Here is a 14,560-nt window from a genome sequence, read left to right as displayed (position 1 = left end):
TTGACACAGAGAGTGGTCGATGCATGGAATGCACTACCAGCAGTGGTAGGAGATTTAGATACAGTAAGGACATTTAAGCGACTCTTGGATAGGTACATGGAAGATAGCATAATGAAGGGTATGTAGGTTAGTCTGATCTTAGAGTAGGATAAAAGGCCGGCACAACATTAAGGGCCAAAAGGCCTGTAACGTGCTGTACTGTTCTATATTCTTTGTTCTATGTTTTATGTACTATGTTAATACAGAAAGGACATTGTTACTGTCCAAAGACATTGCTGTATCCAGTACGCTCAGCCATTTCTTGATATCATGTGTGGATGAAGTTGAATTATGGATGAAATTGAATAGGTGGATGATAGTTTTCTGTTATAGTGAGGATGTCAGGAGGAGAATGAGAGAGATTATTGCCTCAGTAGTGTTGTTTGCAGATGGTAGCAAACACTTCACCTTGTCTTTTGCACTCACACACTGGGCTCCATTGTTATTAAGATGGGAATGTTTATCTGGTTGACAATTCATTCTTGATATGCTTGATAATGCTCTTGTTGTACTCTTTTACATTTTTCATTGAATCAGGTTTAGTCCCCTGGCTTGATGATAATAGTAGAGTGAAGGCTACAGTAGGCCATCTGTTCACAAATGGTAATGGTATAAAATTCTACTACAAACATGTCCAGCTTTAAACATAGGAACATAGTGTGCAATTTCCACCTCCCTGGGGATGGTATGAGAGTTGTCAAGAAAGGGAAATATTCAGATTTGGTTAGATTTGAAGAGACACTCACCACTTCACCAATGAAATGGTTGCTGAGATTGTCCATTGTGGCAGCTAAGGCATTAACCTGGTAAATTAATCACTGTATAAAGGCCTCAAATATAATGGTTGGTTTCCAAAATGAGTTGGGATTGGGAGAGAGGGAACTCTATTTGCTGTGATCTCCTAGTGAACCCAACCCCACAAAAAGCTAAAGGAAAAGAACCTCCTTGTTTCCATTGAATCTCCTCAAGTTAGGCCTCGACCAGTGACTTTAGGGCTCAGAAGCTGCCAGCCACTGTTTGTCCAACTAGTATACTACGGTCAAAGTCTCCAATTGGCTAAGTAGCTCACCACTCAATCTGACTGGTGAGTGACGTAGAGAGATTTCTTGGCGGTGGGAGTAGGAAGTTAGTCAGCTCCTAACATGCTCACCTGTAAACTTAAGTCTGAAAAATCATACCTCCAGCAACAGGAGTAGGCCATCTCACTCCATAAATCAATTGTTCCATTCCATGAGATCAGGGGTGGTCTAGGATCTCACTCCACATACCAACCTTTGTCCCATTTCCCTAAATATACTTGGCTAAAAAAGAACTTATCTTAGTTTTGAAATTAACAACTGATGTAGCATCAATTGCTATTTGCAGAAAGAACCTCAAACTACCCTCAACCTTCTCATGAAAAGTGTCTCCTAATTTATCCCTAATAAATATGGCTGTAGTTTTTCGACTGTGCTTCTTACACCTAATCTCTCCAACTAAAAGAAATGGTTTCACTCTATCCACTCTATCTCTTTCTCTTAATATCTTGAAAGTGATTGGTCAAATCATTATATTTCTTTAAAATTCCAAAGATTGCAACCCTTATTTGTTTAATCTCTTCTCATATCATCATCTTTAGAGCACAGGTGTCAATCTAGTAAAACCACACTGCACTCACTCTGAGGCTAATAGATATTTTCTGAGATGAGGTGTTCAGAACTGTTAAAAGATCTCCCCTTGCAGTCTAACATGGATGTTGTGTAGCTAACACTATTCATTTATGGGTAGCAGGCATCATCACTGGCATCATGTATTGCCCATCCCTAGTTGGGATGTGAACTGAATAGCTAGCTCGGACATTTTCAGAGTGCAGATGGTAATCACCTACATAGCTGTGTTCCTCATGTAGTCCAAACCTGGTAAGGACAATAGAATTCCTTCCCTAATGGCATTAGAGAACCAGGTAGATTTTCATGATAATTGACACTGGTCACCTTTGGGTAAATTGTCAATTTCGGATTTTTTCATTGATTCAAATTTCACTTCCTGAATTGCTGGGATTATGAACTGCATGTCCCTGGAGCTTTAGCTTGGGCCTTTGGATTACGAATTCATTGAGAATATCACTACATTACGGCCTCTCCCTTAAATTCTATTCCTGCAGGTATGATGTCCTGCATTTGATTAGCCTGCGTAATTCTCAGAGGGGTAAAATCTAACGATATATATTATTAAATGTACAGGATATGCAAGAGTTCCACTTTGAAGTATTCAAAACCATTAAATGTCGCATTTGCTAGTTTAAATAGTTTTTCCTTCTGGTTTACTTTCTGTACTTATTTGTAACATTTGTAGTATAGTGTTCAATTGTTCAGTATTAGATTGTGTGTATCAATTAACTGTTCTTTTTACTCCATGAGTCAAATTTTGGTGTGGTGACAGAGAAACAAAAATTAAACTGAAAGCAAGAAACCACATGCATCAGAAGGGACATTTTTGAGTTGAGCTGGTCTTTTTGAGTTCAGCTCTGCTTGCTTGCCCCAGTCAGGGTTTCTGGTATCAGTCAACCCTGTTTAGACAGACTTGTTAGCCAGGTCAGGCTTCAAGTCCTAATGTGGTAAATGCTTAACAACACCAGCCCAGACTCCATATGGCTGTGATAGCTTATGACCTGATCAATGTGGAGAGGCCTCATGCCTGACACTGCAAGTGTTTGCGGAACGTAACATCTGGTCACAAAAGAACTAAGTAACTGAAGAAGGTTGTACTCACTGGAGCTTGGAGGAGGAAACCTATCCTGTCAAGTACACGCTTCATAGATGCAATTGAGTTTGTGAACAGGCTTACACCTGTGAATGTAATTGCAGCAGGCTGGAGTGTTGATAAAAATTTATGAAATGCTAAATGAGTACAAAATAGGCTCTGAAACATGAAGGTCAGGAAAGCTTACCCACCGAGTCTTATAGATGGTTTTTCTTGGAGAGGAGCAGGCAAAAAAAAAGGAGATTTGATAGACTTTTTGAAAGGGTTACACCTGTAGAAAGTGGATTGAGAGAAACTATTCTCACTTGAAAATGGATTGAGAACTAATGTTTTGCAAAAGAAGCAAAAACAAGTAAGGACTTTTGTCAAACAGCTAGTAATTAGAGTCTGGAATGCATGGCCTGAATGTGTGATGGCAGCAGGTTCAGTTGAGGTATTTAAGAGGAAATAGGATGATTAATTAAGTAAAAACAATGTGCAGGGTTAAGGGTAAAAAGCAAGAGATTGACACTAAGTTGAAATTCTCAAATAACTCGTGCAGACATGTTGAGCTAAATGGCCTCCTTCTGCATCCTGAAAGGGTTTGTTTAGCAAACTTTTAATCCACTATTGGAAAACTGAGTTTTTGCCTGTTGCCCAAGTAAGTTGTCCCTAACCCCACCCTTGTCTTGGCTTCACATGCATGCAGAAAATTCCACCTAATGAAACAGTGTAAAAAAAGACATAGTACTGATGGAAGAGAGAAGAGTTCAAAACATTGCATTAGGCTAGGGGAAATAGCGGCTCATGAGCTATTAATAAAGAGAGCCAGAGTGATACTGATAGAGTCACAGAGCTATAGAGATGTACAGCATGGAAACAGACTCTTCGGTCCAAACCATCCATGCCAACCAGATATCCCAACCCAATCTATTCCCACCTGCCAGCAGCTGGTCCATATCCCTCCAAACCCTTCCTATTCATATACCCATCCAAATGCCTCTTAAATGTTGTAATTGTACCAGCCTCCACCACATCCTCTGGCAGCTCATTACCACCCTCTGCGTGAAAAGGTTGCCCCTTAAGTCTCTTTTATATCATTCCCCTCTCATCCTAAACCTATGCTCTCTAGTTCTGGACTCCCCGACCCCAGGAAAAAGACTTTGTCTATTTATCCTATCCATGCCTCTCATAATTTTGTAAACGTCTCGAAGGTCACCCCTCAGCCTCCGACACTCCAGGGAAAACAGCCCCAGTCTGTTCAGCCTCTCCCTATTGCTCAAATCTTCCAACCCTGGCAACATCTTTGTAAATCTTTTCTGAACCCTTTCAAGTTTCACAACATCTTTTCGATAGGAAGGAGACCAGAATTGCACACATTATTCCAACAGTGGCCTAACCAATGTCCTGTACAGCCGCAACATGACGTCCCAACTCCTGTACTCAGTACTCTGACCAGTAAAGGAAAACATATCAAATGCCTTCTTCACTTATCCTATCTACCTGCAACTCCACTTTCAAGGAGCTATGAACCTGCACTCCAAGGTCTCTTTGTTCAGCAACACTCCCTAGGACCTTACCATTAAGTGTAGAAGTCCTGCTAAGAATTGCTTTCCCAAAATGCAGCACCTCACATTTATCTAAATTAAACTCCATCTGCCACTTCTTCTACCTTGGGGCCAGTTCTGTATCCAAATGATTAGTTCTCCCGTTATTCCGTGAGATCTAACCTTGCTAATCACTCTCCCATGGGGAACCTTGTTGAATGCCTTACTGAAATCCATATAGATCACATCTACCACTCTGCCCTCATCAGTCCTCTTTGTTACTTCTTCAAATAACTCAATCAAGTTTGTGAGACATGATTTCCCACGCACAAAGCCATGCTGACTATCCCTAGTGAACCTTCTCCCCAGCCTCCCCCCTTCCCTCCCCCCTCCCCCCAGCACCCACTTATCTTTCCACCCTGAATGCTCCCTACCTCCATTCCTGATGAAGGGCTTTTGGCCGAAACGTCAGGATGTTCCTGCTCCTTGGATGCTGCCTGACCTGCTGTGCTTTTCCAGCACCACTCTAATATAAACCCTATCCCTATTTAGTCCTTGCCTTTCCAAATACATATATATCCTGTCCCTCAGGATTCCCTCCAACAACTTGCCCACCACTGACGTCAGGCTCACTGGTCTATAGTTCCCTGGCTTGTCCTTACCACCATTCTTAATAGGTGGCACCACGTTAGCTAACCTCCAGTCTTCCGACACCTCACCTGTGACTATCGATGATACAAATATCTTAGCAAGAGGCCCAGCAATCACTTCTCTAACTTTCCACAAAGTTCTTGAGTACACCTGATCAGGTCTTGGGGATTTATCCACCTTTATGCGTTTCAAGACATTCAGAACTTCCTCCTCTGTAATATGGACCATTTGAAAGGTATCACCATCTCTTTCGCTACTTTCTATATCTTCCATATCCTTTTCCAGTAAATACTGATGCAAAATTCTGGTTTAGTATCTCTCCCATTTTCTGTGGCTCCACACAAAGGTCACCTTGCTGATCTTTGAGGGGCCCTATTCTCTCCCTAGTTATCCTTTTCTCCTTAATGTATTTGTAACAACCCTTTGGATTCTCCTTAACTCTATTTGCCAAAGCTATTTCATGCCCCCTTTTTGCTCGCTTGATTTCCCTCTTAAGTATACTCCTACTGCCTTTATACTCTTCTAAGGATTCATTCGATCTATCCTGTCTATACCTTACATATGCTTCCTTCTTTTTCTTAACCAAACGCTCAATTTCTTTAGTCATCCAGCATTCCCTATACCTACCAGCCTTTCATTTCACCCTAACAGGAATATATTTTCTCTGGATTCTTGTTATCTCATTTCTGAAGGCTTCCCATTTTCCAGCCTTCTCTTTTTACTTGCGAACACCTGCCCCCAGTCAGCTTTTGAAAGTTCTTGCCTAATATTGTCAAAATTAGCCTTGCTCCAATTTAGAACTTCAACTTTTAGATCTGGTCTATCCTTTTCCATCACTATTTTAAATCTAATAGAATTATGGTCGCTGGCCCCAAAGTGCTCCCCCACTGACACCTCAGTCACCTGCCCTGCCTTATTTCCCAAGAGTAGGTCAAGTTTTGCACTTTCTCTAGTAGGTACATCCAAATAGTGAATTAGAAAATTTTCTTGTCCACACTTAACAAATTCCTCTCCATCAAAACCCTTAACACTATGGTAGACCCAGTCGATGTTTGGAAAGTTAAAATTCCCTACCATAACTACCCTATTATTCTTACAGATAGCTGAGATCTCCTTTCAAGTTTGATTCTCAATTTCCCTCTGACTATTGGGGGGTCTATAATATAATCCCAATAAGGTGGTCATCCCTTTCTTATTTCTCAGTTCCACCCAAATAACTTCCCTGGATGTATTTCCAGGAATATCCTCCCTCAGCACAGCTGTAATGCTATCCCTTATCAAAAACACCACTCCCTCTCCTCTCTTGCCTCCCTTTCTGTGCTTTCTGTCGCATTTGTATCCTGGAACATTAAGCTGCCAGTCCTGCCCATCCCTGAGCCATGTTTCTGTAATTGCTGTGATATCCCAGTCCCATGTTCCTAACCATGCCCTGAGTTCATCTGCCTTCCCTGTTAAGTCCCTTGCATTGAAATAAATGCAGTTTGATTTATTAATCCTACCTTGTCTCTGCCTGCCCTCACTGTTTGACTTGCTTTTGTTCTCAACTGTACTCGTCTCATGAACGTTTCTTGTACATCGCTGGCAGCAGTACCAGGCAGATCTACTGGTGATCCCAGGAAACTCCCAGAAAGTTGGCAGCCCTCAGAGGCAAACCTTAACTTCTAGGTTGTTTTGAACCATTATACTGTACGCAGAAGTAGCTTGTTGATTTACAAAATTGACTGGGCTTAACATTGGGCAGCAAATATACTTGGAGAAAAACAATTTACTTTAAATGTCTCAGCCTCTCTCACTGAAAGTCATATTTGCACTTTTGCTGCCTGGCAAAAGCAAGTGGTTTCTGTTAAACAAAGGACGGAGCTCGCAAGCGACGCTGTGTCTGCCGAAACCCGGGATTGAACCAGGGACGTTTAGACCTTCAGTCTAACACTCCAGCACCACTCTAATCTAGACTCTGGTTTCCAGTATCTGCAGTCATTGTTTTTACCTAATTGCAAGTGGTCAGTTCGAGATATAGCTATGAATATTGTTTGAACATTTTGTTGCTTCAATGGAAGTAGCCCTTTTTTCAGAACATTTGTTAATGCTAGTTCAAATTTTTAAAATAGGACCAAGAGATGCCAGCATTATTCAGACAATTGTATAGTTTTCATCAGCTCTGATAAAGAGTCATCTAGACTCATAACGTTAGTTTGCTTTCCCTCCATGGATGCTGCCTGAGCAGCTGTGATGATCTTTTGTTTTCTGTGTAGTTTTTTTGTCACGTTTCAACCCGCTGATAGCAGTGTAGGAGATGGAGATTATGAACAATAGACTCCTGAAGTAAGGTTTCCAAATCTCAAATTATTTTGTATCGTTAGATTAACAGAAAATCTATGAGAAAAATCTTTGCTGGTCAATAAATGCTACACTATTACAGCTGTTTATATATATATATATATATATGTATGATTGTATAAATATTGCATATATTAAGTGTGTGTGTATATATATTATATATTATATATAGACGCATAAATAAATATACATATGTACTTAACATATGCAATATATTTAACACAATCATAACTGTATTCAACTGAATTACGCAAAATCAAAGATTGCTCAATGCATTGCTTTATCATTGGGTCTGATCAGCAATGAATGCCATAGCTTTAACAAAATATCCCAGTGAATCTGAAGAAGTTTTGTTTGATGCTAACCAAATAACTCTATAATTAGTGGCAGTGGACTGTATGTGAGAATTTCTGGGTTCATCATGCCAATTCTAAAATGCAATAATCTCTTTATTGTTTACAAGATAATCGTGGGAGAAGTGGCTGTATTTTTCCTTCAATCAGTTACTAAGGAGTTTGGAAATCGTGAGAAGACCATAGTAACTGGAGATTGTTGCTACATCAATCCACTCGTGCGCAGAACAGTTAGGTTTCTTGGTAAGACTAACATTTAAAGTTCTATCTGAAAAAGCATGACATTTTACTTTCTAATTTAAAATACAAAAATTGTTGTCCTTTAATTATTGTTTCCTTTTTCTAGTTGTATTAAAGACACCCTTTAAAATATGCAAAAGAAACAATTTTTACAAAATAATGATATAGAATATTATATCATGAAAAATGACAAAATCATTGAACATGCCTTTGTTAAATCGTATTGCCTGAATTAACTAAATCTGGTAACAACATGAAATGTTGCTTTGGTTTCTGACATGATCATGAAAGTTTTGATTCTCCTGAAAATGGCTACAATTTGAACAGGCTTCTGCCTTGCTATCACAGCTTGCTACCAGGAACAGACTGTAACTTTTGGATATGGTACAGACTACAACAGAGAACTCTTTCACAATTAAATTGAAATTTGTTGAACTTTACAATTAACAGGTTGCATACACTTGCTTCCATTTTATATGTGAACTGAAATAGGAAGAGAAATTGGCTGAAGAGGCATTACACTGAGGAAATAGTTTTTACTATTTCTCACTGAACAGCGTTAGCAGGTGGTAATCTCAATGACGGCAATGGCTGCTGCTACCAGCTGATAACACAAGATACAGTTTATAAATAAGTCGAAGGCACTCTCATAGATTGGAATTAGACCAATTGCACAATGAAAGCTATTCTCCTTTGAATACATTACTGTCGCATTGGATACTTTGGATGGTCAAATCTATTGATTGCAGCTTGCCAAACATTATTCTCTGCAGTTCACGATCATTACGTAATAGAACAAGTATTAACTACCACAGTCAGACTGTGGAGTAAATCAGTGTAAAATTATATTAAGCCATTTGCCTGAAATTTGCATGCCCACTGTCGTGATTGTAATGAGGTCAGCCAAGTGGATCTCATGGAATATGAATTCCTTGGTCCAGTCAGGAAGCCCTGTCTGACAGATATAGACAGGAATGCCAGAGGTTCTGTTCACTCTGAGAGCTGGCTCTGAGAAAGCTGAACCAGTGTCACGTTCAATGTACGTGAAATTAAAGAGTGACTTGGGGATGGGATATCAGCCACTGTGGAGTTATTTCATCCGCCCTTGAGAAAAAGGTATTAAGCAACATATTTTGCTCAGAATAACACTTCAGATAAAGCAGCAGGATATGTTTCAGATAAAATCATTAAGCATTCAAATGCTCATATCTCACTGTATAATTTCAAAGCCATTATGTTTTTAAATAAGACTAAGTGCTGCCTGTATTTTTCTGTATTGTGAACCAGTTACATAGAGAATGTGGTTGCAATTATTTTCTTCCAGTAAAAAGACAAAGTCAGCTCACATGCCCATTTGAATTTATCTCATAACAGTGCAGAGATTATTTGAATTAACAATGTGCTACTTAAACTATTTTAAATAAACTTTATTTTAACTTTTTACAGCATTTCTAGGTATTACAAAAGAGAAGAAAATTGAGTCAAAATTAAAATAAAACCATTGTAATGACAGACCATTCTGAATGGCTTGTCTTTTAAATATATTAGTATTTCACATATTTTCTATTTTGAAATATTTGAACACGCTTTGTTGCTGACAATAACAGCAGTGCAAAGACTACTGCATTTAATGTAAAATGGCTCATGTTATATTGCAAGTATTAAGTATTTTTCCATTATTATTGCCAAATGCATTTCTAGCCCACATTGCTCTTTCAACCTTGTCAAAAATGTCATTTTATCCTTTAAAAAAAAATTCATAGGCAACGATAAAAAAAAGTGCATTGAAATATCATAGAAGGATCATGTTGTTGCCAGGGAGAGGGAGAATGTTAATGCCTAAGAGGACAATGACTTCAGATTCTCCGATATTTAGTTGGAAGGAATTGCTATTCATCCAGTACTGGTTGTCATTTAGAGACAATGAGTCAATAGGTCCATAACACCATAAGTTATAGGAGAAAGTGAGGACAGCAGATACTGGAGATCAGAGTCCAGATTAGAGTGGTGCTGGAAAAGCACAGCAGGTCAGGCGGCAACCGAGGAGCAGGAAAATCGACATTTCGGACAAAAGCCCTTCATCTGGAATTCTGCCTGACCTGCTGAGCTTTTCCAGCACAACTCTAATCTAGAGATAAGATATAGGAGCAGAATTAGGCATTCGGCCCATTAAGTCTACTCCGCCATTCAATCATGGCTGATATGTTTCTCAAGGTAAAAACAAGGACTGCAGATGCTGGAAACCAGAGTCTCGATTAGAGTGGTGCTGGAAAAGCACAGCAGGTCAGGCAGCATCCGAGAAGCAGGAAAATCGATGTTTTGGGCAAAAGCCCTTCATCAGGAATAGATATATTTCTCAACCCCATTCTCCTGCATTCTCTCTGCAACTCTTGAACCCCTTACCAGTCAAGAACCTATCTATCTCTGCCTGAAATACACTTAATCACCAGGCCTCCACAGCCCTCTGTGGCAGTCAGTTCCACAGATTCACCACCCTCTGGACGAAGAAATTCCTGCTCATCTCAGTTACAAAGGCTCATCCCATCACTCTGAAGTTGTGCTTTTGAGTCCCAACCTCTCCTTCTAATGGAAACATCTTCTTTGTGTCCACTCTATGCAGGCCTCTCAGTATTCTGTAAGTTTCAATCATATCGCCCCTCATCCTTCTGACCCAGGGTCCTTAACCACTCCTCATATGACGAGCCCTGGGATCATTCTTGTGAACCTCTGAGTAAACAGAAGAAATGCTGTAATAGGTTTTTTTTTAATATTTCTCCTCTCACATTAAGCTATCTTACTCTAATATTTCCTCTTTTACTCCTTATTGCTTTTTGAGTTATCTGCAGGTTTTGAAAGGCTTCCCAATCCTTTGACTTCCCACTAATCTTCACCACATTGTATGCTTTTACTTTTACTTTTATGCAGTCCCTGACTCTCCTTATCAGCAATGATTGCCCTATCTTCTCCTTTAGTATATTTATTCTTCCTTGGGACCCTTTTCTGTTGTGCCTCCTGAATTAAACCTGAAACTCTCACCTCTACAGCTCCATTGTCTAGGCTCCCTTTCCAATCCCAAACTATTTGCATGCTAAAGTCCCCCATGATTATTGTAATATTTCTTTTCTTACATGCCTTGTCTATCTCTTGATTTATTTCCTTCCTCACATCCTGACTACTGCTGAGAAAGCTGTGCACAACTCCTATCACCTTTTTTCCTTCATGGTTCCTCAACCCTACCCGTAGAGATTCAACGTCTTCCGACTCAATGTTACTTCTCACTATCAATTTAATTTCATTTCTTGCTAACAAGACAACACTGCCCCTCTACCCATCTGCTGTCCTTTTAATCGGATGGATATTCTTGGATATTTAGGTTCCAACCACCCTATGGCTCAACACTTCAACTCCCCCTCCCACTCCACCAAGGACGTGCAGGTCCTTGGACTCCTCCATCGCCAGACCATAGCAACACGACGGCTGGAGGAAGAGCGCCTCATCTTCCGTCTAGGAACCCTCCAACCATAAGGGATGAACTCAGATTTTTCCAGTTTCCTCATTTCCCCTCCCTCAACCTTGTCTCAGTCAAATCCCTCGAACTCAGCACCGCCTTCCTAACCTGCAATCATCTTCCTGACCTCTCCGCCCCCACCCCACTCCGGCGTATCACCCTCACCTTGACCTCCCTCCACCTATCACATTTCCAACACCCCTCCCCCAAGTCCCTCCTCCCTACCTTTTATCTTAGCCTGCTGGACACACTTTCCTCATTCCTGAAGAAGGGCTCATGCCCAAAACGTCGATTCACCTGCTCCTTGGATGCTGCCTGACCTGCTGCGCTTTTCCAGCAACACATTTTCAGCATATTTAGGTTCCAACCTTGTTCCCTTTCCAACCATATATTTGTGATATTCACAATATCACACCTGCCAATTTCAACCTGCACTACAAGCTTATTTGCCTTGTAAAATCATAAACAATATGATTTTATGTACATATGAGAGAAACTGTGTTAGAAGGTTGGAAATAAAGCAGCCTACAGCAAAGGTCCATGCTGAAAGATCCTTGTGCCTATAATGTAAGTAAATACATCTTGCAAAGGCATATTGAGATCTGGACTGAAATTCTCTGACCAGAAGACCATACTCAAAGAGTTGTTGAAAATGATGTAGCCAACTCTGTCCCAATAGGCGGACAAGTTGAGAAGATGGAATTGTTTATCAGCATCATCGTGACGTAGGGTGCCATTGGTAACTTGGATAGGTGTCAATTTATTACAGTGGCTGGAAAGGAAAACTGCTTGAAGGGATTTGCAACCTTGGGAAAGATGGATATTGATCTGGGAAGTCCCTACATGTTCAAGCACATGGGAGAGGAAAAGGATATTGGAGATGGGGTTGTACTTGCAAGCTCAGAGAGGTCAAGAGCTGGGTGATTTGAGAAAAGGGGAGAAGTAGACTTTACTCTTCACATATGCTATTGAATTTTGCAGGCTGTCCCCCTTGTTACAGTGTCGTAACTGTAAATGTCCTCCTTTACCACAGGCAGCTAAATAAAGTTAGAATAGTCTTCTGGTTTTATACAAACTAGTGGAAATATCCAACTCAGTTTGATCTACTGTACAGATTACAGTGATGTGCTGTACTTAATTACAGATAATGAGAAATTTATTGTAACTTTTTAAACCCAGCAAATCTCCACCACTGGCTCTGTTTTGTTTTTTAAACTCGGACACAAAAAATAGCTGGTTAATGCATTCATGCAGAAAGCATCTCCATATCTCCATAAAGTATTTGTGACCAGTCTTGAAGAAAATAGGTTTTCATCTAATGGCTTATTATCCTCCAGAAAGCTGGGGGCTGATATTAGTACAACACAACAGGTACTGGTGGTTGGAACGACAGGGATCCAGAGGTGAATTGATGCTTTTATCTACTTATTACCCACCCTGATGTGACTGACTGCATTTAAAATTGCAGTCCAAGCTGGTGTACTCCATTTTAAATATCAAGACCTCATAGCTTCTGATAGCTTCTCAAGAGGTCAAAACCTGCTAGGAAAAGCTGTTTGAGATGAAGGAGATCTCCACAAAGAAATCCTGAACCTCCCCCTACCCGGATTTTAAACTTCTTTCCTTGATCTGAATTCACAAACATTTGCCTTCTGCTGGAATCCCTTTGGTGGATCCCAGGCATTCAAATGTATTGACTGGTCATGCATTTTGATCAGGAAGTTGGCAAGTGCATTCTAACAAAGTTAAATTATTAGCCTCTGTCCTGCACCTCCCAAACAGGCAAGAAATTTAGTGTGTTGAGCTCCCACCTCAGAGTTGAAATTAAGTCCATTATTTTAGGAACTAAAAAGCTTTTGAAAAGCATCATTTTTGAAACATATTCATTATTTTGGAAAAGCATATTTAAAAGATATAGTAAGCACAACTCTCATATACTGTTGATTATCTTTTTTTTGTACATGTTCACGCACAGACGACTAATCTATTCTGACAATGTTCACTCTGCTCCTAAATTTTCAAATTGATTCTGAAACCCTGCAGTTCCTGCTTTCTTACTGATAAAATTAGTTCAGATTGACATCCCAATCCACTAAAAATGCTGTGACTTCTGACAAATGTAGAAAATTGACTCTTTTTTTTAAAAAACATAATATTATCCATTATCTGACTCTACATGGGTGAGACACATATCTCTGCTTGCGTATATCTCTTTTGTAGATGAAACGATACTTGGAGGTGTGTTCAATAATTTTTCCGTCCTGAATTGGAAGTTGTTTTTTATTCTGTGGATCATTAATCCAGAAGACTCTTGGAAGCTACATGGAAAAATTATGCCTAAACATTTCATGCTCAATGGTGCGACAGCTGTAATAATGGGCTTGTCCTGATGCCATCAGCCTTTTGAGTGCAGAATGTTCTTTACAGCTCTGAAAATGCATATATGTCTTCAAAGAATTCACTTTGAGTGGACATAACCACAGTGAAAAAGAAGTGAAATTTAGTTGACAATATTTGAGGCCCACTCACTTCCTTTCACTCCACACTCATCATTATCCCCATAGCCATCCTTTTCTTGGCAATGCTCTGTCATTTAATTGAGAGAAGCTAGAGGCTGTTGCAAGTCTGACATTATCAGCAATTTCATAGAAAAGGGACAAATTTGCTCATGGATTGCTCTGCTTTCAAAGGACTCTTACAGGGATAACTTCTGTTGTTGATTCAACCCACTATGCAATTTATCACTGCACTTGTAACATAGAGTCCCCAACACCAATTTCTCATTCTCATGGACAATCCTTCACTACTTTGGCAATGTCAATAATTCAAGTATTAACCTGGACAACTATGAGTTGGAGATGCTGGTGTTGGACAGGGGTGTACAAAGTTAAAAATCATACAACACCAGGTTATAGTCCAACAGGTTTATTTGGAAGCACTAGCTTTTGGAGCACTGTTCCTTCATCAATCACCTGATGAAGGAGCAGCGCTCCAAATAAACCTATTGGACTATAACCTGGTGTTGTGTGATTTTTAACCCTGGACAACTAATGGTAGTACATCATTTGATCAAAGGATCATCACAGTCATGATTGATATTATCCCTGTCTGCTACCCACAGTACAAACTTTTCTGAATTGCTGTGATGAAATAGTCATCAAAAC

The 14,560-nt window shown here is 39.9% G+C and overlaps 1 protein-coding gene across 3 annotated transcripts in view; it reads left to right on the top strand.

Annotated features, from left to right (window-relative positions):
* Nucleotides 1-14,560, top strand: part of LOC122554216 (phospholipid phosphatase-related protein type 5-like) — a 142,867-nt gene that overhangs the window by 61,888 nt on the left and 66,419 nt on the right. For all 3 annotated transcript variants that reach the window (XM_043698878.1, XM_043698877.1, XM_043698876.1), the window contains exon 3: nucleotides 7,759-7,891. In XM_043698878.1, coding sequence (XP_043554813.1) covers nucleotides 7,759-7,891 — 133 coding nt within the window. The remainder of the gene's footprint in view (nucleotides 1-7,758; nucleotides 7,892-14,560) is intronic.

Source organism: Chiloscyllium plagiosum, chromosome 11, assembly GCF_004010195.1.
Source record: "Chiloscyllium plagiosum isolate BGI_BamShark_2017 chromosome 11, ASM401019v2, whole genome shotgun sequence".
Classification (NCBI taxonomy): domain Eukaryota; kingdom Metazoa; phylum Chordata; class Chondrichthyes; order Orectolobiformes; family Hemiscylliidae; genus Chiloscyllium; species Chiloscyllium plagiosum.
Note: the sequence above shows the minus strand (reverse complement) of the source record. Positions and strands in the feature narration are given on the sequence as shown.